At 37.3% G+C, this 24,969-nt stretch overlaps 1 protein-coding gene across 20 annotated transcripts in view; it reads left to right on the top strand.

Moving 5' to 3' along the window:
- The first annotated feature begins 6,248 nt into the window (after window positions 1-6,248).
- SPEF2 (sperm flagellar 2) overlaps window positions 6,249-24,969 on the top strand; it is a 176,273-nt gene continuing 157,552 nt past the window's right edge. For 8 of the 20 annotated variants that reach the window (XR_011430174.1, XR_011430173.1, XM_001500071.6 and 5 more), the window contains exons 1-2: window positions 6,249-6,536; window positions 16,955-17,057. Coding sequence is in view for 11 of the 20 variants with exons in the window: in XM_001500071.6 (XP_001500121.3) it covers window positions 6,479-6,536; window positions 16,955-17,057 (161 nt within the window). In the remaining 9 variants the exon portion in view is untranslated. Of the gene's footprint in view, window positions 6,537-7,202; window positions 8,251-11,696; window positions 11,738-16,954; window positions 17,058-24,969 lie in introns of those variants that run through there. The other 12 variants (XM_070245933.1, XM_070245939.1, XM_070245928.1 and 9 more) reach the window with 9 other exon arrangements.

The raw sequence follows: 24,969 nt of genomic DNA, 5'->3' as shown, positions 1-24,969 counted from the left end.
CTAATTCCTACATCTGTGTCATCTCTGAGTCTTTTTCTTTAGGCTATTTCACTTTTTCCTGATTATGGGTCACATTTTCCTGCTTCTTGATTGTACATTTGACATCACGAATGCTACATTGTTGAGCCTCTAAAATTTGTTGTCTTCCTTTAAAGATTAAGTTTTTTTCTGGTAGATAGCAAATTTATTGGATGATCAGTTTTATCTTACTAGAGTTTCTTTTTAGCTTTGTTAGCCCTTATGCTAGAGTTAAAGTAGCCCAACAATAAAAAATATGTTTTCTTTCTGAGCTCTCACCTGATTGCTCTGAGTCTTCAGTGAGGTTTCTCCAGTCTGGCTGCTTGGAACTCCAATCACTCCTAGAAATGTACAACATCCAGAATATCGCATCAGCTTCCAACTTCTCTGTGCATGGGAAGCCTTATATTTGGCCAGAATCAAGGAGTTATCAAGGTAATTTCTAGAACTCCTTCTCTACATAGCTGCTTCTCCATTATCATACCCCACAAATTCTAGCTGCTTCTTCAGCCTCAAATTCCAATCACTGTTTATTTCATCCAGTGAGCCTTTGCCCTCTGTTTGGTGTCTCTTTCTTTAGGCCACAGTTAGGAAAATTTCCCCAGGAAAAAATCTGGGGCAAATGTGCACTATATGTCCACTACTTGAAAAGTTGCTTTACGTATTTTTCCAGTTTTATGATTGATTACAGTGGATGGGAGGATGATATCCTCTATTGCATCACGGCCATAACTGGAAGCAGAATGTGGGAGGAAGCAGTTTTCATATTCACATGTCCCTTTGTGATCATCATCCTAAGTACAGAGAAATGGGACCCAGCCTATGATACAAAAGAACAACAAATTATGCAACATAACACATAGGTGCTAAAATCAGTAGTACATGTTAAAAATCCTGTTGGCATTCACACATTCGTGCCACAGTATTTACTGAGTGAGCATTTTGACACTTCTAGGTTTGGGTATGCGAAAATTTGTTCTAGGTTCTGGATTTGTGAAAACAAAAAGCAATCTATGTATTCAGATATCCAAGATTCCAGCAGTGCATCTTGGGTCATTGGAGTTGAGAGGAAAAGGCTGTTGATTAGGGTTTGTCAATGATAATTTTGGGAAAGAAATTTGACTTGAATTAAAGAGTAGGCTTGGGTGCAACTGGTCAGAAAGAATAGAGTAAGGAATTGGCATGGTATATTGCTATTCATAATAGAATGTGTGGAATTAGCGATTCACTAAGTAGAAGAGAACCAGATTATGGAGTGTCTAGAAAGCCTAGCATACACTCTTCATAGAAAATGAGAAACCACTGCAGTTTTATAAGGTATGAGGAACAGCGTGAAGGAAGACTAGTCTGCCAGACTAGTATTCAGAAATACAGGATGGTTCATTTTCTATATACAGAATGTTGGAAACACAATAAAGAGCCCATCAAGAGTAGAAGTACAGAGGATAATGACTTTTAGGAATTAATTCATCAAAACCCTGATTCTCTGGAAAATATTTTTTTTTGGAGAGAAACTACAGTGGAGTTAGTTGCAAAACTTGACACACATAGAGAGCCAGTTTGCTGTAAAGCATAATCTGTGAGAGAGATAAGAATGTGGGCCTATCTGTACAAGCACAATGTGGCTATAAGAATAATTTGATTACAGTCAGCAAAACTGAGAGGGTTTACTGATAACGTTTAACTTTTTTCTGGGGAAGGAAAAGGTAAGATGAACTTAGGGCTCTAACTTTAAGATATTAAAGTCTGGTTTGGCTTCTCTGAAAACTTCAGTATGGAAAAATAAGAAATTAGAGCAAGAATTCTGATAAATGAACTTTGGCTTATCTCTCTCAGTTACAGAACATATGACTCACTTTTTCTCATATGGTACCAAGTTTTTTGGTTTGTTTTTTAACTTGATTTTGTTTCAAAACTGACTGCTGTCTAAGACTGGAAATTTAAATGTGTCCCTGAGAAAGACACAATTCATACATAAGATCAATCGTGTGGGCCTGGAAAATAAGACACACAAAAGAAAGGGTCATATTTGCTTCAATACAAAAGACTTCAAAAATTTTGAAACAGAATTAAATTTTCACAATACTCTTGTGATTTGCCCCAAGTAACAAGAGTTGAAGCTGTCTCCTTGTCTGAGACTGTAAATCATCACTCATTGGAAAATGTGTTAAGAAAGACATTAGAAGATTGCAAAACTGAGTTGCTGGCCAAGCTGCGGGTAGTTGGTAAGAGTTAGGTGTCTGGGATGAGAGCTAAAAGGAAAGTACTTATTTTGAGCTTTCAGAAGAGAGAAGGGATTGGGAAGATGGAGGGAGTAGGAGGCTTTGTGAAGATAGTGACTGATGAGCTGGGCCCCGAAGGTCAAGCAGGATAGGCCAAGAGAGGAAGTTGCCTTTTTTGCAGAGGGAGGGTGGAAGACAGATGTAGAGGTGGGAAAATTGGGACCTGGTAAAGAAATGTCAACAAGTTGTGTTAAGGGAATTTGTGGCTTACAGTTAAGGCTGGACTGAGGCTGTACTGTAAAAGACCTCCAAAGGGGTCTTTATCTTTCAAGACAGTGGCTCCAAAAATGTTTCCAAAAAAACCCGCCACATCTTTACTCTTCTTACATGAAAAGTCCTCTGATATTTTCTATTCCATTTTATTCTTCACTGTTTCATTTACAAAGAATTCTGGCATGACACATGAAAGGAATTACATATTCTCTTAAGAGATCAAGAGCCACCTGGCAAACACTGCTCTAGTGAAATTAATCTAGAAACTAATCTAGAAATTAATCTAGAAATCTAGTGACTGAGCTGAGGAACAGAGAAGGGCTTTAGGAGTAGAACCGAACAGGTTGCACAGGATAACTAGAGGGGAAGAGACAGGGAAACCTAGTTTGGGTGGTTATTGTGGACACCAGGGGAAACACTTGTTGAATTAATGAATGTAGAGTAAGCAAGGTCACTGCAAAACACGCTGAGGAGAGGGAATGAGAGAATGATCTAAGATGATGAGAGGGGAAATGAAGAAATGCACGCAAGACATATGTGGAGGAACAAATACGATTTTTAAAAAAAATCTGTACATGTATTTATGTATGTATAAACATTGAATTAGTCATAAATAAAATTAAAGAAGCTACATGAAAAAATTGCCTCAAAAACTTTTTGAAATAGTATGAGTAAATCTAAGCTACTCAAAAGCCAACTAGTAATGCAATGGAAAAATTCATATGGCCTTAGGAGAAAAGGAAAGAAAGATTTGTTTAATGTCTACTACGAGGCAGGCACTAATATGTGCAGTTTCTCATGTAATCCTCACAACTCTGTCTAATAAATATTGATGTCCTTATTCTACAGATGAGGAAACTGAGGCTCAGAGAGGTTAACAGCTTTTCCAAAGTCGAAGAGGTAGTCAGATCAAAAGTTGACATCTGGACCCAGGTGTTTCTGGTTCTAAAGCTTGGGCTTTATTGATAGCGCAAAATTCCAATTATAAAAAAACTTACAGGGGCCGGCCTGGTGGCACAGTGGCTAAGTGCGCACGTTCCGCTTTGGTGGCCTGGGGTTCGATGGTTCAGATCCCGGGTGCGGACACGGCACCGCTTGGCAAGCCATGCTGTGGCAGGCGTCCCACATATAAAGTGGAGGAAGACGGGCATGGATGTTAGCTCAGGGCTAATCCTCCTCAAAAAAAAAAAGTTACAATTTTTTTTAAAAGAATAAAGTGCATTCTATTTCAGTACACAGCACTTTTCAAACCAACTTGTAGTTTCATAATAACTCTTCATAATCCACCCTTGAGTATTTACAGAGGAGAAATAAAGATTTACAATTTAATGACAGATAATGCTTGAAAAAATAATTTTTAAATTTAACTTTAAAACTGCTGTGGTAGTTACAATTGGATGCAGGAGCCAAATATTCTAAAAATGTTAATTAAAAAACAATAAAAAAGCCATTTCAAGAACAGCTGGGAAACTGTCCATTTCTTTAATCATCTTTTCTCCCAACTGATTCCACATGGGGAAATAAACAAGTCATACATTATTTTAATGTAAAATACCAACATAAGCAGAGCTAGAAACCTTAGCCAGAGCTGGGATTTCAAAGGGAAGGCACTAGATTTAATGCCAAACTTGGAAAAATGACTAAATTGGAAATTTCAAGAAAATACACATAGTAAAATGCATATATTTCAGTAACAGCTCAAAATTTTCATTAATATTTTAATGTCAGATCATTTTCAAGCTGGATGCTTTAGGAGCTGCAAAAACTATCATGCCCTTTTTGTGAAATGAAGGATTTTGCCTTCTATATTTCTTAAAGTGTCTGTATCTTCATTTATCTAAATCCTATATACAAACTTCTTTTCCAAAATATTACATTGGCAGATTATGTTGTTTGGAGCTGGGTTCTAAAGACAAACACTACAAATAACCCTTTGAAACAAACAGCAAACGACAACCAGACAGTTGCTACAGATAGGCACAGAAATATTTTGCTTCGGTGTGGGAATAAGAGCCCCCATCCACAGGGGGTCAAGCTCAGGTGTTCTCTTCTGGCAGCTTTGGAGTTTGATGCACCATCACCTACATCCTTCCGCAAAAGCAATTTTCTCAGCAATCTAGCAGATATTGATTTCTGTCCCTCAGGTTCTACAGACTGAAACTAAAGCTTGGAACCTCTTAGTAAATGTAGCACTAGTCATCAATTTAAATATACCACCAGGATGGCAAGAAGCAGGAGTACCTCGGAGGCCATCTCTTAGAAGCATTTTCAGAGATGATGTGTGTTTCCAATGGATACGGCACATAAGATACATTCCCCCAACTATATAATCGTATATGATTCTATAAAGAATCATATAATCTTCTGAATTTGGATAACTCTAAGGTGAAACATATCAAATGTATCAGACCCCAATTCTGTGGGCAACAAATCTCCCTTAAAATTCCCATCGTAGTCATGCCTGCTCTGTTGGGTGTGAGGAAACCCATGGTGTGGGTGATTTAAAATATAAGTAAAGCCAACACAGAAGTGGTACTAAACTTTTATCCAGTCAGGACTCACAGATCTATTTCAGATCAATCTTAAGAGACATTTGCTCTCGTAGGACATCACTGTTGTTGTTTCTACAGTTTAAAATAATCCTAATTTGGTGTCTCCAGGTCTTTTAGCGGAAAATTCCTTATCTTTGTGATATACATATATACATCATTATCTATATTATTTATTATACAAATAAGATTATGTATACATAATATGTATGTGTATTATTTTTTCTATTATTCCAGCTAAACTTTTAGAAATTATTAAAGGAAAATTTTTCTGATACTGGTTAAAGAAGGAAGGGAAGACACCCTCAAGGGACTGAAAGTACTACTGCGATAGGGTTTTGCAGTAGAGGAGAGAGATCCGGCTCAACTCCATTTATAGCCAAGGAGCAGTGTGGTGTCAGTGGATGGAAAATTACTAAAAGGAAACACGAAGGGTAAGGGGATTAAACTGGCTAAACTGACTTGACAGGGTTCTTGCTGCAGGCAGGCCAGGGTGATCAGATGCCAAGGGTAGGGGATGAGGAATTTGATCAGATGAGGGGCCGGGTCGGGGGTGAGGGGGCGATTTTCCCTAAACTGACCCAGCAAGTTCTCCCTAAAACTGGATTAAGGAGGCCTAGGATGGAACTCATGGGTGGGGCCTCCAGAAGAAGTGGGCTCAGAGGAGCCTGACTCAGGTTTGCTGAAGGAGAGTCTTGGTCAAAATTCAATTTAAAATAATTATTACTTGTAAGGAAAAACTGACCAGAAAGTAGTTCATTAAATATTCCCCTCTCAAAACAACACAGAGATATAAACTATACAAACTGTTAGATCTACCACCACCAACAACAAAAATGATTGAATGCTTGCTGTGTGTCAGGCCCTATACCAGGTCTGGGACTAAAAGTTGGATAAGACACATTCTGTCCCTGATACAATGTAGCAATTGAAACTGGCAATTCTTAAATCAATGACAAAAATGATGCCATTATAGAGCAAGAGCCTTGATAGTTTCTTTAAAAGACAATACAAGAAGAAAAAAAAATTCCCCTTCAATCAAGACCCTTCTTTTCTTCTGCTCTTCCGACACCCCCCTGCTCAGTCCCTAGCTTTCCCGGCCTCGCTCGCTCCGCACCCCCAGTTCACAGGAACTTCTCAGTCCTATCTGCTGGGCCCCTCTGCAGCCCACGCGCCTTCGGAGCCCACTGCGCCTGCGCACAGTCGGTCTTACCCGCCAGCAGGGGGCAGGCCAGGATTTTCTGTTGTCCACGGCCGGGCCCTGGCACCCCTCTTTTCCGGCTTTTCTCCTAGCTCCGGTCTGGTTACGCTTCCTTAGCAAAGGGTTACCCTTGGCAACCGGAGGACGCGGGCCGGCGGGCTAGGTTTCCAGGGCAGTCCTCGCACCTGCTTGGGGTCGGAGGCACAGGCCAAACCATGTCGGAGATCCTGTGCCAGTGGCTCAACCAGGAGGTGAAGGTGTCCCAGACCGTGAGTGAGTGACACGGCCGGGGGCGAGGGGCGAGCCGGGTGCGGAGCCCTGAATGCGGCGCGCTGATGCCAGGTGGCGGGGAAGGCGCGGGCTGCGCAGGTGGGGTGCCTGCGGGGCCTGGCAGCGCCCCGGGTCGGTCCTGTGCCCCGCTCCACCCCAGCCGTCGCAGGGCTTCTCGCATCCCCACTCTGCCGCTCCCTGGTTAACCATCATCACAGTGGGCCCACCCCCGCAGTCTCTGAACTACTGTGTGGTTCTAAGCAACCAGAGGGTTTAGGGAGGGTTCCCTAGCTCCTATGGAGAGAGAAATTTGCTGTACTCTGTAGTCTGGTCCCGACATTACCCCGCTTCACATCCTCAGAAACATGGTGTGCTGGCAAGCCAATGAAATATGAAACCGTTAAGTCAGCTACTACTAGATGTGTGCCCCTGAACAAGTTACAACACCTTCTCTGAGTATTTCCTCCAATGTAAAATAGATCCAATCATACTTTCCATACCTAACAGCCTAGCAGGAGAGAGTGTATGTGAAATGAGTTAGTGAAGAAAATTGTTAACATTTACAAATTTTGGCTATTTTAGCTCAAAATTTACAAACATTAGCTATTTCTGACCACTGTTGACTCTTGCCCACAGCTGACCTTATTCACTGACCTAATTTTATTCCAGCCGTGAAGTTGCCACCCAAAGTTTCTAAATCCCAGAACCACAGAGGCAGTTTGACATGCTGGCAATTTCTATGACAGCTCAGTAATTCCAGCACAGCGCTATACTCCATCTCTACTTCTTTCCGTTGTTTCTTCAAGAGGAGTACGTTTTCCAGCTGGTATGGATTTTGCACAAGGCAAAAGGTTTTCAGCCCAAATCATTTCAGTCTGTTTTCCCAGAAGCACCCGTGCATAATGCCAGCTTGCCACCAGTGGGGTAATAGTGCCAACTCAACCTTAGGTCATCCACAGAACTTGCTAGACTAGTAGCGTTTCTGCAGAGGCAAAGTGTTTATCATCAGCTTTAGGATCTTTAACATTGGAGCACCTCCAGTTGCATTTCTTGAGGCATAAACCCTGGATTCTTTCTTTACCAAACCACCACCCACACACTCCCTGGGAACAACAATAAATTCTTTCCCAGGATTCTGTGATCATCCCATTGTATCTCTGACTATTTCTCACCTAAAATATGATGCCGATCTCAGGACAATGTTTAGCAGTTTTCTTTTCTGGTTCCCCTCTCACCATAGGAGCCAAAATGCAATATCGTGCCCTTAAGTCAGACTCTTCAAAGAAAAGCAGTTACAGCTTGCTGAGTTTACTTCAGGTCATTTACTTGATTAGTAAAAACCAAACCCTTTGCCCAAGTCCCCAGGCCTCTACTGCATATTGAAACACTTTCGAGAAGAATAAATAAAATTAATAAGAAACTTAAAAACAATAGTATGCCATTATAATTGTAATCAGTTTTTGGAATTTTGGTTTTGAGAGGAGGAGGAAGAATTACTTCATTCCATGAAGATTAAAAGACTGGAGACTTTTAAAGTAAGAACTTTAACAACATAAGCTATGAATGGAAAATTCCCGAAGTCTGCTTCCCTGAAGTGTAAATCTGGAAGCTGTAGAAGAGACAGCTGCAGTACTCTACCTCCCATTCACTAGCAATACATGCTCATTTCTTGATCCCAACTGCTCAGAAGAGCCTAAAGACAGAGACAGTCTCTGAGGTAACCAAATTCCATATTGTAAAAGGCTTTTCAGACTCTAGGAAACACACTCAACCGTGTTCGGAAACAAACAAGATAGGATCTGCACACCCAAGGGAGCACACTGCCAGTTGTTGATTCCCGTTGTTAGATAAGCCATTCATTCTGTGGTGTACAGTGGAAAGCTTTGAATGATTTATACAAACTATCATGGAAGGACTTTTACATGGGTGAAACTTCTGGGGAAAGTAATTTGGCGATTTCTGGATAAGGGGCGTGTTAAGAGCAAGGACTTAGAAGTTGGACTGCCTGGGTTGAAATCACTTATCTACCACTCACTAGCTAGTGACCTCGGGCAAGTTATTACCTAAATTTCCGCGTACTCAAGGTAATAGTAATAATAATACTTCATTGAGTTGTGTCAAGGTTAAATGAGATAATCATTGTAAGCATTTAGACTAGTACTTGTGACATAGTAAATGCTAAATTTCACTTTTCAGAAACTGTCATACAAAAAGGAAATCAGTACCTAAGGATGTGTGAATAAGGATGGTTTATTGCTACATGTATTGTAGGGTCAAAAAGAAAAAGGGGGACTAAAGTTTCTTTTTGTAGGGACAAAAAGAAAAAGAAGGAAATCTGAATTTCCTTCAACTGTGGAATACTTGGATGAATCTGTATCCATGCTATGGATTGTTATGCAATTAGAAGGAAGGAGCTAGGTGCTATAACTTTTGTCCTAAAGGGTATTCATGTATTTTTGTCAAGTGAAAAAATTATAGCTTTTTGTGGCTAGTATAATTCCGTTTTTGTACCAATTAGGAACTACACACAGACACAGAGATGCACACAAACATATACATATATGAATAGGTATGTTTGTTTATAGGAGCATAAAGAAATGTGTGGAGACACATATACTGGACTGTGGCCGTGTACAGAAATCTTCATATTGCGGTTTGTGTAAGCACAGAGAAAAGTATGAAAGGATTTAAACCAGTGTATTGGTGTTGGTTACCCTGGGGAAGGAGAAGATTGCTAACTTTTCTTTATACATCCATGTTATTTGATTTGTTGCTTATATTGCCTTCGTGATTTGAAAGGAAAATTCAATATGGCATAACAAATAAAAAAATAAAAAAAGGAGATCTAACTTCACCTGACAAAATAGGGGAAAAAGAGATTTAACAATCTAGTTGAAATATAGTAAACGTCTTATAAAATATTGCGAGGGGTTACATAAGAGTTATTTTCTCAAATGAAGTTTATAGATTGAAGAGTAATAATAATAAAATTTATCCCTTATTGAACACGTAGGTACTTATACCAGACCCTGTGCTAAGCCCTTTACATCGGTTTTCTTATTCAATCCTAAAAAGAGAACCCTAAGTGGTACTGTCCCAGATGAACAGATGTGTTGAAGAGGCTGAGAGGGCTTGCTAATGTCTTCAGGGTCACTCAGCTAGTAGGTCCTAGAGGTAGAATTTGAAGCCAGATCTTTGACTTGTGCTCGTAGGCACTATATTGTATATCAGAGTTTATACTTAGGGACTGTATTTTTAAAAACTCAACTCTCCAAAATGTTTTCATTTTATATACTCCTTTTATAAGGATTATTGTTCAATTTGAAGTCACAAGAAGTACAGAAACTCCACCACCCAGGCATGTTGTGATGTCACAGGGCATAACTCAATTGCTAGATGGTTCAGTGGCAAAAGAGGATTTATTAGCGTTTGTTTAGAAGTGGTTCAGTCCCTATGTTCCTTGCTGGGACAAAGAAAACAGGATGAGAATGCCAAGTGAGTGCATTTGCTGCCTTGATGAGGCTGGAAAATGATTCATTCTTTGGAGAGGCAGCTAAAGCCAATTGATTTCTGGATTATTCTGAAAGGCAGATGTCAATTTGGATCAAGCATATTATATTGAATTTTGTGTTGCCTGGACTGCCCTGAAATCAGCAGTAAAGAAAATGAACTCCAATGATCCTCCACTGAGAGTAGTCTCCCTCCAGTTAATGAGGTTCCTGGGAGTCACCAGAGACTTGATTAGTCTCAACATAAGAAGATGCAAATCTGTGTTACCGAAGCTAAAGATCTTCAGTGAGTTAAATTTAACTAGTCCTAAACTAGGCTGTAGAATAATGCTCAGATGTGTATGTTAATGAAATGTCTTCTAATACAAAAAGTTGCTCAACACAAACTTACATCTGAAATTCAAGCAATTATTTTTATAATGAAAAATAAGCAATGTAGAGTGATTTTACTGAAATATTTGCTGTAAAATTCTTTAAGAATTCTCAGTTATTTTCAAGAATAAAATTGCCTCTGTTTTACAAAACTTATGAATTCCCCATAAGGAGAAACTGACATCAGAATATCATAACAAAACATTCTCCATAAATGACTAGAAGCTTTCAGATTCTGTGAATTTATTGTACAGATCAGATCATTTGCGAAGATGGATGTACAAGACCGTCCATGTTCTTCTGGATTCTGAGTATGGCTATACTGAAAATTGTAAATACCTTTTTATGTATATTTTAATTGTTTCAATAGTCTTAAAATTGTTATCAATAGTAACAGAGATATAATAAAGAAAAAACTGGGTTTGAGAAAGTTAAATATCTCTAGGTGTCAATTTTGTAGTATCCAAAGAAGAAATAGTAGTCCCCAGGCCCCAATTTTATGCCCTGAGAAGTAATAATGATGATTGCTCTGCATTTGGGAGGGTATCAAAATGAGACTGCAAATGGAAGGCATTTACCCACAGCACCTAACGTCTATACTAGATCTGCGTACTCAACATTATTTCAACTGCGTTTCTGTCTCTCACTTTAGAATAATGCTTAGTAGTGCCTGTCACATAATTGGCACTTAGTAAGTAATAGTTTATTACATGAGAGTATATGGGTGAGAGAAAAGTAAAATATTGTTTTAGGCTGAGCCTAATGGATTTGGTCATCTTTAGAAGGTTACTCTGGTATTTTGATCCTCAAATGGTGGTGTCAGAATCTCTGTTTTATTACTTTAAGCTAATTCTTAGGAATAAGTTTATGCTAACTGAAATTTCATTTGGCTGATTTTATAAGCCAGAGTACCAGTTTATCATGAGGAAAAGGATAGCAGAATAGCCTATACCGGGAAGTGAACATGATGTACCATCTTGATGGGCTGGTGTACTCAGGAGAAGACAAAATTTATAGTTCAGATTGCTCACTGACAATCCAAAATTACATATTACCAACAGACCGCTCAAATCAAGCTAATATTTGGTGTGTTTTACTTATCTGCTCTAGAGATATTTTATCTAAATAGTGGTGACGGGTTAGATTAGGTTAGAGTCAGCTTCCCTCCTCCTGCTCCCCCAGTGTATGGGTAAATCATACTGTTGAGTGTTATTTTCCAGTATTACCACTGCTCCAAAAGCTTCTGAAATTACAAGATTTGTGTGTTCTTCTTTCACTACAGCAAATCTCTACTCTGAATGAAGTCAATTAGGACATCCCAAGGTTAGAGTTTATATGATGTGTAAAAAATTCAAATAGACAAATTGTGAGTTCTAAGAGATATCTATGCTCCTTGTTAATTTTTTTATAAGTAGGTTTTCACAGGTGGCAAATTTTGTCCTTTTATAGTAAAGCTTAGTGTTTTGTTTTAGAGAGTGCTATTTTCCACTATTTGTCCCAAATTTTAGGAGCATTCTTTATTTGGGTCCCCTTGTGCACTAACTATACTTTGTTGATTAGGTCTTATGTCCAGACCTTTTCAAAAGTATCAAATTTTATTTTAAGAAAAGAATAGAGATCTCAAAATATCCTATTGAATATTTATTTATATGCAGTATTTTGTAATATATTCTGTGACCTTTAATTGGCTGTGACCTTCCATATCATAGAGTCATATAACTTTAGATATGAAAAAGAATCTTAGATATAATTTAATTCTTCTTTGGCATGTGAAGTAACTAAATCAGATATGTTTAGAGATTTGTTTAGGGTCATGCAACTAGGCAGTGGCCAGTTAGCGGTACATGCCAGATATGTTGACTTTTACTTCATTCCTCTTTTAACCTGGTGTCATTACACCACACATTTTCTCATACTTCAGCCCCCAGGGTCATTAGGAAATATATTGCTTCTCATGTAATGAGATTTTGATATTTTCTGGCTAGTTCAGCAGCATTTTCCTAAATTAAAACTTGGCTTCCCTTGGCTAGAAATTGAGACAGCAAATCTAATAGCAGAAGGCTGTTGTGTACATCAGTGTCAAAATTTTAAGATATGAAGTCCCAAGAAAAGAATGCCACCCAATATTTTAATCATTAAAGGAATTTATAATAATAATATAGGTATTTTGTTTCAGACAGTAAATATTGAGAATTATGATTAAGTCTTCAAAGGAGAAGATTGTGAAGGCTGATCATCCTATTCTTATACTGGAGGAAAAGAAATTATCAGTGTCCTCCAGTCAAAGATCGCAGGAACACCTGTAGTTAGACAAAGTTGGGTTTATTGACTTGTTGCAACACAGGGGGAACTGTGGGGCATTTCAGTAAGAGGGTGTTAGAAAGGACTTATAGCATTTGGGCTTACGTTAAGTATTTTTTGAGGAGCGTTCAAGGAAGTGATGCTTTGCTCTGAATTGGATCCTGTCAAGAAGTATAGGCAACTCTATGGTTGGGTATCTTAGTAAATCTTATCTAGAAAGCAGGGGAGAATAAAAGAAGACAAAGCCATGATTGGTAAAAAAGCAGCAACTACTCATATTCGCCAGAATGGGGGGATGTTTGGTCATTTTTGTGTTTTGGACAATATTGTTTTTGTCTGAGTACAGACATGATTACAGAGGGATGTTGTTTTTGTCTTGATCCATCAGGGTCACAGAGTGACCTTGTCTGATCTTGGTGTGCTGTGAAATTGATTGTGTTCAGCCCGAGAATGTCAAGGCCTAGCTGTGAGTTCTGGGCCAGCCCCGAGGAACCCAACGCCTGATGGGGCCAAGCCGGTTCCCAGCCATCAGCAGCTGCTTTTCCTTTTTCTTAAATGAGAATAAGGTTGTTTGGATTTTTGATTGTGGTTCCTAAAGCAGGCTAGATCTTTGATCTTTCAGTAAAGGAGGAGCAAAGGCCGCTGAGCATAGAATGTATAAGCCTACAGACCCTTATCTATAATTCTAAAATCCAAATATCTCTGTATTTATTTGGTGGCAAAACTTGACCAGAAATGCTGTGATGCTATGTTTAGTGTTGATTTCTCCCACTGAAATGTTTTGCTGTAGAAATCCACTGTCTTTTATTACACGTGCTTCTGGTGGGAGTGTCATAGCTTATCTGGGCCTAAGGGTGGGTTTGCATCTGAATTTAGGGACAATGTCAAATATCTGCCGAGTGTTGAATTACCTTTTAAATAAGGATGTTTGTACTATAGTTGTTGAGGATCTATTATTGAGCTTATGAATTGTGTAATTAATATGACCTGTTGTCTTAAATTACCAGGCAGTAATAATAACAATAAAAATTGTCATTGAGCCCTTACTACATGTCAGGAATTTTGCCAACCACTTTACATGCAATATCTCATTTAATTCTCAAGTCAACTCTTATGAGGTGGAACCCATCACTCTCCCTCTTTTAAAGATGAGAAACTTAGACTATATAATTGCCCAAAATCCAGTGGCTTATAAATGGTCAAGGAGTCGAACCCAGGGAATCTTTCTCCAGAGCCTTTGTTCTCCTCATTACCATTTTAGAACATAGAAGGCTTATCTCCTTTATGTGCTTTCTCCAGCTAGCTCAGGCCCATTTGGTGGAGAAGCACATGGACCATTTCATCTGCTGTCCCAGCCCAATATAGACCTTTCACAAAGTCCCACATCAAAGATTTCAGCAAAAGAAACCTTAATGATAGGGATCAGACCTGTGGCTTGGAGGTCTGGTTGGAGTTGGTTGGCGTGGAGATTGGAGGCATGGTTGAGTTGTTATTGAACAGATCATCACTGGGCTGCCATGCTTCATTTATTTCTCATATTCTTCCTGTTCCTTGTCCTGGAGTTAGCTTGTTCTCTGCTTTCCCATAGGAAATTCTGATTGTTAGCGCAAATTTACCTTTAGAGGTGGCCATCACGAAATTAGTCATGGTTATTCAGGAACATTTAGTGAGAAGAAAAATATGATAAACCAAAGAGGGGGGGAAAGCATCCTTTTTTTTTTTCTTTTTTTCTTACTGTTTCTCTTCTCCCACCCATCTCGCTTTCTCTTTCTCATTCTCTCTCTCTCTGGCTTCTTATCTCTTTTCATACTTTTAAATCTGTATTTTCCTAGCTTGTATACTTTTTCTTCATCTTTTTCTCTCCTAATTTCTTGCATGTATTCTTTTTTCTTCTCTTTTATTTTTTCTACACTTTTTCCCTTTGTTACTTTTGTCATTTGCAGTAGTTCTTCACTCATGATTCCCTTTTCTGTTCATGCAGCACACAGTAAGTCTGAAGTGTCCTATACATACAAAACTGCAGACAGGTATTTTGTACTTGATTATTTGTAGTGAACTACTTGACAATGAAATAATAAGTGTTTACTGTTCTTCTTTGACCTTTATATCCATAAACCTCTCTATTTTATCCATATCAGAATTGCCTTATTAATATGTCTTGCCATTTCAAAGGAAGTGGATTATGATTTTATTTTTCTAGTGACCTTTTGTAGCAAACAGTTTGCTACAGACCGTTTGCTTGCTACATTGAACGTGATGGGATAGGGTACAGTTATTCCCCAGTTATTCACAGGCTAGGCTTCAGGCATTCGATCAACATGAACAACAGGCATAGCGCGAAATCCCAAGGGAGTAAGAGGGGGAATGAGACTACCTGGAGGCAACACAGAAACAGTTTCTGAACAAAAAGCAGTAGTCTTTAGACTGCTTAATAGAAATCCATAGTCTGGCAATGGCTATATGTCCAATGGCTCTTCAGGAAACTAAGATGAAGATAGGGGTGGGCTGAGGAAGAGAGAAGGGAAAAAAGCAGAAAGAAGGGAGCAACAAACAGCCAGAGCAGCCCAGATGGCACAGTGAGGACAGTGGTGGCAGCCAAGCCCAGGGAACAACATTAGTGGCCAGCAGTCGTGGGTCTTTGAGGAAAGGAGAAAGCGGCAGTGACTCAGGAGGAGGAGATGGCACACTTCTGCCCTTTGGAGGCTGAAGGAGCCATTTGGGTTTGAGTTGCTTCCAAGACAACTACTCCATGATGCCAGAAGACAGAGTCAATAGATTCTAATGCTAGACAGTTCAGGAGCTCATCCTGAGTAAAAGGAATCAATGGGAATAATCGATGCCTTTTTAAACTACTTCATTATTATATTGATTCAACCTAAGAATTGGGGTATTATTAAGAATATAAAATATTTTGTGAACAAATATTGAGAGCTTTGGGCAAAATTGTGGGCTTGCGTCAGATATGCAAGATTCTTATTCTTATAGTAATGTGTAGTCTTCTGAGTAAGGTCTTAAGGTCTGGGCTTTATGGAGCTACTTGCCTCACCTCCCTGCCACCACACACCAAGTATCAGTTCTAAAAATCCAGCATTTCTGCATATTCAATTAGCCACCTTATTCTTAGTCAAATAGATAAAAGCGGACAATCTGGTATGAATGAGTTTGGGGTACTGAAATGATATTTTGACTGCTGTTGCCTAAACGACCCTAATAGAAACATGTCACAGATTTCTGGAGGATTTTGAAATCATTTGAGATGTGATAGCTTTGTCCTATGATAATATAATTTGTTTTATGTGTCAATTTTGTATGTCATCCTTGAGTACCACGTAACCTTATACTTTTCACTTCACAAGAAAAATGCAAGTAACCCAAAACTAAGACATTTTTAAAGAAAGTAAATTCTATTTAACGCTTAAATTTTTTTTCTGCACTTATCCTTATGTGCTTATGTGGCAGGCATGGTACCAAGTGATGCTCATACATTACCTCTAATCTTGAAAATGGCTCTCCAAGATAGATATAGATAACAGTTATCTCTGTTCTAGAGATTAAAAACTCAGGAAGTACACAGCTGGTAAGGGGCAGGGTCAAGATTTCAACATAGATGTCTCTGGCTCCTAAGCCTGTTTTCCTCTGGGCTATCTCCGTCATTGCACAGAATAACAGCTAGACCAGAGTAACCCCCCCTGACCACCAAGGACGAGCTTGACTATGTACAGTAGGCTTTATTTAAGAAAGTGCAGATGATTTTTGTAAAATTTCCATCGTAAAAAGGTTAAAATTAAGTCTTAATGTTTAAAGAAGTTAGATTGCACATCACTTGGCCAGAATATGCTATCATCATTCATAGGTTGTATTGATAACTAAGGTATTAGAGCGTAATTTTATAAAATATATTGAAAGTTTGTTTTTAGATCTAAGGTTATAAATTTTATTGGTTGTGTTTTGTTGAATTTGATCAGAAGCTGTCTTTTCTTTCAAAATTTTGTACGTCATCAAGTATTGATTTATATTTATTCAGGGATCTTCGTGAGACATCTAATGTTGAACTTCAGTCTTTTTATTTAGTTAAAAGATTTTCCAGAAGTATTTTCATGGCATATTGAGTTCAAGTTAAATTATGGAATTTTACTCTATGTGTCCATATTGAAAATATGTAAGCTCTATATGCAACATTATATACTTTTGATCTTTCAATCTTAATATACTTTTTAATCTATGTGTTTTAAAATTCAGGTCCCAAGTCATTTGCAAAAGCATTTTCCAGTGGCTACCTAATTGGAGAAGTTCTGCACAAGTTTGAACTTCAGGATGATTTTTCAAAATTTACAGAAAGCAGGTCAGTGAGATTATCCCTTACGTTAACAAAGGTCAAGTCCTTTGACATTTGGATGATTTTAGCCTCCCAAGTTAACTTTAAAGACTCATGAATCACAAGATCTCTTCCAAACGGAAACCAATCAAGCACATCATTGGTATGGAAATTGTTGCTTCCTCACATTGTCCAAGGACAATGTACTCCAACGCACTCCATGTTTGAACTCCCAAGGAGTACAAAAGAGAGAAAGGTACAGTTGCAGCAAGCCCTCAATTTTAGACGGGCCACATTGAGTATCTTCTACATTCCTGCAGTCTGAGGCCGGATTATTTCCTATTTTGTTAATTGGTTCTGCTTTCTTTTAAGTGAAGTGAAACAGCATACAGTGTCCTGGTCAATTAATATTTTTCTTTGTGTTTTAAAAGTATAAAATAAAACTTAACTAATAGTAAAAAAAAAATCCATAATATTTGTTTTTAGTAGCTTTACTGGGATGTAATTCACATACCATAATTCACCATTTTAAAGCTTACAGTTCAGTGGTCTTAAGTATATTTACGTATTTAGTATATTCACAACCATCACCCTTATCTAAACACCCAGCCTAGTACCCACTAATATATTTTCTATCTCTATGGATTGGGCTGTTCGACACGTTTCGTATCAATGGAGTTTTACAGTATGTGGCATTTCGTGACTGGCTTCTTCCACTTAAGATAATGTTTTCAAGGTTCATTTATATTGTAGCATGCATAAGTACTTCTTCATTCCTATTTATTTGCTGAGTAATTTCAACTGGATATGCTATATTTTTTAATAAATTCATAAATTGCTGGGTGTTAGTTGTTTCCACTTTTGCGTGTGTGTGTTTTTACATGGAAATGTTTTAATTCTTCGTGGGTATATACCTAGGAGTGGAATTGCTGGATTGTATGTCTATGTTTACATTTTGAGGAACATCCAAACAGTTTTTCAAAGTGCCTGCACCATTTACACTCACACTAGTAATGTGTGAAGGTTTCAATTTCTCCACATCCTCGTCAACACTTGTTATTGCCTGTCTTTTTGATTATAGCCATCCTAGTGAGTATGCAGTAGTATCTCATGTGATTTGGATTTACATTTCCCTAATAACTAATGATGTCATGCATCTTTTTCTGTGCTTATTAGTCATTTGTATAGCTTCATTGATGAAATATTATTCAAATCCTTTGCCTATTTTCTTTAAATTTTTTTTAAAGCTGTTTTTGCTTCACAGCAAAATTGCAAAATTGAAAGGAAGGTACAGAGATTTCCCATTAACTTCCTATCCCCACACATTCAGAGCCTCATTCATTATCAGTATCTGCCACCAGAGTGGTACATTCGTTACAACTGATGAACCTATATTGACACATCATCCTTCCTCAAAGTAAATAGTTTACATTAGAATTCACTCTTGGTGTTGTCCATTCTATGAATTTGGGCAAATGTGTAAATGACATGCATCCACCATTATGGTATCATACACAGTGTTTTCACTGCTCCCAAACTGGCTGTGCTCCACCTTTTCATCCCTCCCTCACCCCAACCTTTGGCAACCATTGATCTTTGCACTGTCTCCATAATTTTGCCTTTTCTGGAATGTCATATAGTTGTAATCATACGGTATGTAGCCTTTTGGGATTGGTTTCTTTCACTTAGTAATATATATTTAAGGTTCCTCTATGTTTTTCATGGCTTGATAGCTCATTTCTTCATAGTTATGAATAATATTCCATTGTCTGGATGTGCCACAGTTTATTTATCCATTTACCTGTGAAGGACATGTTGGTTGCTTCCACGTTTTGACAATTATGAAAAAGCTGCTATAAACATCCATGTGCAGGTTTTTGTGAGGACATGTTTTCAACTCCTTTGGGTAAATACCAAGGAGCACTACTGCTGGATTACAAGATTCTTTGCCTATTTTTAAATTGGATTATTTGTCTTTTTATTGTTATGTTATATATTCTGGTGAAAAGTCCTGTATCAGATAAATAATTTGCAAATATTTTTTCTCATTATATGGGTTGTCTTTTTACTTTCTTAATGATATCCTTTAGGCACAAGTTTTCTATTTTTATGAATTCCGATTTATCTACTTTTCTTATTTATTTATATTTTTTAAATTATTGAGGTCACATTGGTTTATAACAGTGTGTAAATTTCAGGTGTACATCATTATATATTTCAGTCTCTGTATAGACTTCATCATGTTCACCACCAAAAGTCTAGTTTCCATCCATCACCATACATGTGTGCCCCTTTACCCCTTTTGCCCTTCCCCCACCCCCTTCCCCTCTGATAACCACCATTCTGTTCTCCTTATCTATGTGTCTGTTTGTTTATCTTCCACATATGAGTGAAATCATATGGTATTTATCTTTCTCCATTTGACTAATTTCCCTTAGCGTAATACCCTTAAGATCTATCCATGTTTTCACAAATGGCATGATTTCATCTTTTTATGGCTGAGTAGTACTCCATTGTGTGTGTGTGTGTGTGTGTGTGTGTGTGTGTGTATGTCTCTTCTTTATCCATTCGTGTGTTGGTTGGCACTTGGGTTGCCTCTGAGTCTTGGCTATTGTGAATAATGCTGCAGTGAACATAGGGGTGCATATATCTTTTTGAATTAGTGTTTTCATGTTCTTTGGATAAATATCCAGATGTAGAGTAGCTGGATCATACGATATTTCTATTTTTAATTTTTTGAGAAATCTCCATACAATTTTCCATAGTGGCTGTACCAGTTTGCATTCCCACCAGCAGTATATAAGGATTTCCTTTTCTCCACATCCTCTCCAACACTTGTTATTTCTTGTCTTAATAATAGCCATTCTGACAGGTGTGAGCTGATATCTCATTGTAGTTTTTATTTACATTTCCCTAATAATTAGTGACGTTGGACATCTTTTCATGTGCCTGTTGGACATCTGTATGTCTTCTTTGGAAAAATGTCTATTTGTATCCTCTGCCCATTTTTTGATTGAGTTGTTCACCTTTTTGTTGTTAAGTTGTACGAATTCTTCATATATTCTGGAAATTAACCTCTTACTGGATATATGATTTGCAAATATTTTCTCCCTGTTGATGGGTTGTCTTTTCATTTTGTTAGTGGTTTCCTTTGCTATGCAGAAACCTTTGAGTTTGATGTAGTCCCATTTTTTAATTTTTTGTTTTGTTTCCCTTGCCTGAAGAGACATGGTATTCAAAAAGATACTGCCAAGACCAATATCAAAGAGTGCTCTGTATATGTTCTCTTCTAGGAGTTTTATGGTTTCAAGTCTTATATTCAAGTCTTTAATCCATTTTGAGTTAACTTAGGCAAGAAAAGGAATAAAAGGGATTCACATTGGAAAGGAATAAATAAAACTGTAACTATTTGCAGATGACATGATTCTATACATGGAAAACACTAAAGAATCCACCAAAAACTACTAGGAATAATTAATGAATACAGTAAAGTTTCAGGGTACAAAATCAACATACAAAAATCAGTTGCATTTCTATACACTAACAATGAACTAGCAGAAGGAGAAATCAAGAATACAGTCCGGGGCTGGCCCAGTGGCACAGTGGTTAAGTTCGCATGTTCTGCTTCTCAGAGGCCTGGGTTTGCCGGTTCAGATCCCCAGTGTGGACATGGCACTGCTTGGCAAAAACCATGCTGTGGTAGGTGTCCCACATATAAAGTAGAGGAAGATGGGCACGGATGTTAGCTAGGGCCAGTCTTCCTCAGCAAAAAGAGGAGGATTGGCAGCAGTAGTTAGCTCAGGGCTAATCTTCCTTAAAAAAAAAAGAATACAGTCCTATTTAAATCACAACAAAAAGAATAAAATATCTAGGAATAAATTTAACCAAGGAAGTGAAAGACCTATACACTGAAAACTATAAAACATTATTGAAAGAATTGTAGAAGAGATAAAGAAATGGAAAGACATTCTGTGCTCATGGATAGGAAGAATAAATATAGTTAAACTGTCCATATTATCTAAAGCAATCTACAGATTCATTGCAATCCTAATGACATTTTTCATGGAAATAGAATAAAGCATCCTGAATTTTATATGGAACTAGAAAAGACCTTGAATAATAATCAAAGCAATCCTGAGAAAAAAGAGCAAAGATGGAGGCGTCACCCTCCCTGAATTCAAAATATGCTAAAAAGCTATAGTAATCAGAACAACATGATACTGGCAGAAAAACAGACACACATATCAGTGGAACAGAATTGAGAGCCCAGAGGTAAACTCACACATCTATGGACAGCTAATTTTCGACAGAGGAGCCAAGAACATACAATGGAGAAAGGAAAGTCTCTTCAATAAATGGTGTTGGGAAGACTGGACAGCCACATGCAAAAGAATGAAAATAAAGCATTATCTTACGTCATACACAAAAATAAACTCAAAATGTGTTAAAGACTTGAATGTATTTTTGCTTTTGTCCCTTGTGCTTTTAGTGTTACAGGCGTGCCTCAGAGAGATGGTGGGTTTGGTTCCAGAACACCACAATAAAGCAAATATCACAATAAAGCAAGTCACACAAATTTTTTGATTTCCCAGTGTATATAAAAGTTATGTTTACACCGTACCATAGTCTATTAAGTGTGTAATAACATTATGTCTAGAAAAACAATGTGCATATTTTAACTAAAAAAATACTTTATTGCTACAAAATGCTAATCATCATCTGAGCCTTCAGCGAGACATAATCTTTTGCTGGTGGAGAGTCTTGTAAAAAACACAATATCTGCACAGCCCAATAAAGCAAAGTGCCATAGAAAGAGGTATGCCTGTATATGCGGGGAAAACACTGCCCACTTCAAGGTCACAAAGATTTACTCCTGTATATATGTTCCCTCAAAGTTTTATAACTTTAGCTCTTACATTTAGGTCTATGATCCACTTTGTGTTGAATTTTTCTATGTGTGAGGTAAGAGTCCAACTTTAATATTTTCACGTGGCTATCCAGTTTTATTAGCACCATTTGTTGAAAAGGCTCCTCTTTCCCCGTTGAATGATCTTGGCACCTTCATCAAAGATCAAATGACCATAAATTGTTAGGGTTAATTTCTAGATTCTCAATTCTATTCTGTTGATTTGTATGTCTATTATTATGCCAGTACCACACTGTATTTATTAGTGTAGTTTAGAAATAAATTTTAAGATTGGGAAACGTAAGTACTTTAACTTTGTTCTTTTTCAAGTTTGTTTTGGCTATCCTGGGTCCTTGTGCATAGCCGTTGAATTTTATGATCATTTTATCATTTTTGCAAAAAATGGAGCTGGGATTTTTATAGGGATTACATTGAATTTGCAGAAGAATTTGGGGAATATTGCCATCTTAATGATATCACATCTTCTCATCCATGAACAAAGGATGCCTTTACTTTCTTGGATCTTCTTTAATGTTCTTCAATAATGTTTTATAGTATTCTCTATGTAAGTCTTGCTCTTCTTTTGTTAAATTTATTCCTAAGTATTTTATCATTTTGATACTATTGTAAATGATTTTCTTAATTTCAGTTTTAGTTTATTCATTTCTAATGTATAAAATACAATTAAATTTGTATATTACTTTTATATTCTGCCATCTTGCTGGACTTGTTTTTTAGGTTTAATAGTTTTTCTTGAGAATTCTTTAGGATTTTCTACATGTAGATCTTGTCATCTGCAACTATAGTTTTATTTCTGTACAGAAAATAGATAAAGAGGAAATAATCAAAATTTTAAACTTTTGTGCTTCAAAGGATACCATTAAGAAAGTAAAAAGGCAACTCACATAATGGGAAAAATATTTGCAAATCATTTATCTGTTAAGGAACTTTTCTCCAGATTTTATAAGTAACACAACCCATCAATAAAAAGACAAATCACTCAATTTAAAAATGAAGGATTTGAATTTACTTTCCAATCTGAGCCTTTTATTTCGTTGCTTTCCCAGTTGCCCACACTAGAACTTCCAGAACAATGTTGAAGAGAAATGGCAAGAGCAAACATTCTTGGCTTGTTCTAGATCTTAAGGGAAAAAACATTTAGTCTTTCACCATTAAATAGGATGTAGCTTTGAGTTTTTTGTAGAGGTTCTTTATCATGTGAGAAGTTTCTTCTATTTGTAGTCTGAGTGTTCTTATCGTGAAAGGGTGTTGGATTTTGTCTAATGATTTTTCTGCATCAATCAATATGATCATATAGTTTCTATATTTTATTCTATTAATATGTTGTGTTACATTGATTGATTTTCAGTTGTTAAACCAACCTTGCATTCCAGAGGTAAATCACACTTGGTCATGGTATATAGTCATTTGTATGTGTTGCTGGATTTTGTTTGCAAGTGTTTTGTTGAGGACTTTTCCTCAAAAAAGTTCATAAGTAATAATGGTCTGTACTTTTCACTTAGTTTAGCTTTATAATTATTGCTTTATGCGAATTAAATAGGAGAATAAAAGAGTTACAAACAAAAATATATTTATACTGTCTTTTATATTTCCTATGTAATTATCTTTGCTGGTGGTGTTTATTTCTTCATGTGGATTTGAGTTATTGTTTAGTGTGTTTTCGTTTCAGCTTTAAAGACTTCCTTTAGTATTTCTTCTAGGGGAGGTATTCTGACAAGAAATTCTCTTAGTTTTTGTTTATCTGGAAATATCTTAATTTCTCCTTCAATTTTGATGGATAATTTTGCCAGATATAGAATCCTTGGTTGGCACTTTTTTCTTTCAGCACTTTAAATATGTCATCTCACAGCTTTTGGCTTCGATAATTTCTTTTTTTTTTCTTTTGAGGAAGATTAGCTCTGAGGTAACTGCTGCCAATTCTTCTCTTTTTTGCTGAGGAAGACTGGCCCTAAGCTAACATCTGTACCCATCTTCCGTTACTTTACATGTGGGACGCCTACCACAGCATGGCTTGCCAAGCAGGTGCCATGTTCACACCCGGGATCCAAACCCGGTGAACCCCTGGCCACCAAAGCAGAATGTGTGCACTTAACTGCTGCATCACCAGGCCGGCCCCTGGCTTCCATAATTTCTGATAAGAAATCTGCTGCTTATTTTATTGAGAATCCTTTGTATATGATGACTTGTTTTTCTCATGCCTCTTTTATGATTCTCTGTTGGTCTTTGTCTTTCTACAGTTTCACTATAACATTTCTAGGTGTGGATGTCTAACCTATTTGAAGTTCAGTGAGCTTCCTGGATGTGTATATTCATGTATTTTATCAAATTTGTGAAATTTTCAGACATCATTTCTCCAAATATTCTTTCTGCCCCTTTCTCTCTCCTCTCTCCCTCTGGGACTCCTATTATGTGTATGTTGGTATATTTGATGGTGTCCCACCAGGCTCTGAGGCTTTGTTGATTTCTTAAAATAAACTTTTTATTTTAGAATAGTTTTAGATTTACGGAAAAATTACAAAGATAGTACAGAGAGTTTTCATATTGTCCACATCCAGTTCTCCCAACTGTTAACATCTTATATTGGTATGGTACATTTGTTACAATTTTTACCTAATATCTTTTTTGTTGCAGTATCCCATCCAGGACACCACATTACATTTAATAGTCATTTCTCCTAAGGCTCTTTTTGGCTGTGATAATTTATCAGACTTTCCTTGTTTTTGGTGAGCTCTACAATTTTAAAGAATTAAAAACTGGTCAAGTATTTTGTAGATTGTCCCTCAGTTAGAAATTGTCTTAAATTCTTCAGATGCTTAGAATGGATTTATGTGTTTTGAGAAACTGTTCATTTTTCTTCATTCTTTTTTCTTTCTGTTCCTCCTCTGAATAGTTTCAATTGACCTATCTTTGAGTTTGCTGATTCTTTCTTCTGCCAACTCAAATCTGCTGTTGAGCTATTCTAGTGAATTTTTAAATTTCAGTTGTACTTTTCAGCTCCAGAATTCCACTTCA

The sequence above is a fragment of the Equus caballus genome, chromosome 21 (assembly GCF_041296265.1).
Source record: "Equus caballus isolate H_3958 breed thoroughbred chromosome 21, TB-T2T, whole genome shotgun sequence".
NCBI classification, from domain to species: Eukaryota; Metazoa; Chordata; class Mammalia; order Perissodactyla; family Equidae; genus Equus; species Equus caballus.
Note: the sequence above shows the minus strand (reverse complement) of the source record. Positions and strands in the feature narration are given on the sequence as shown.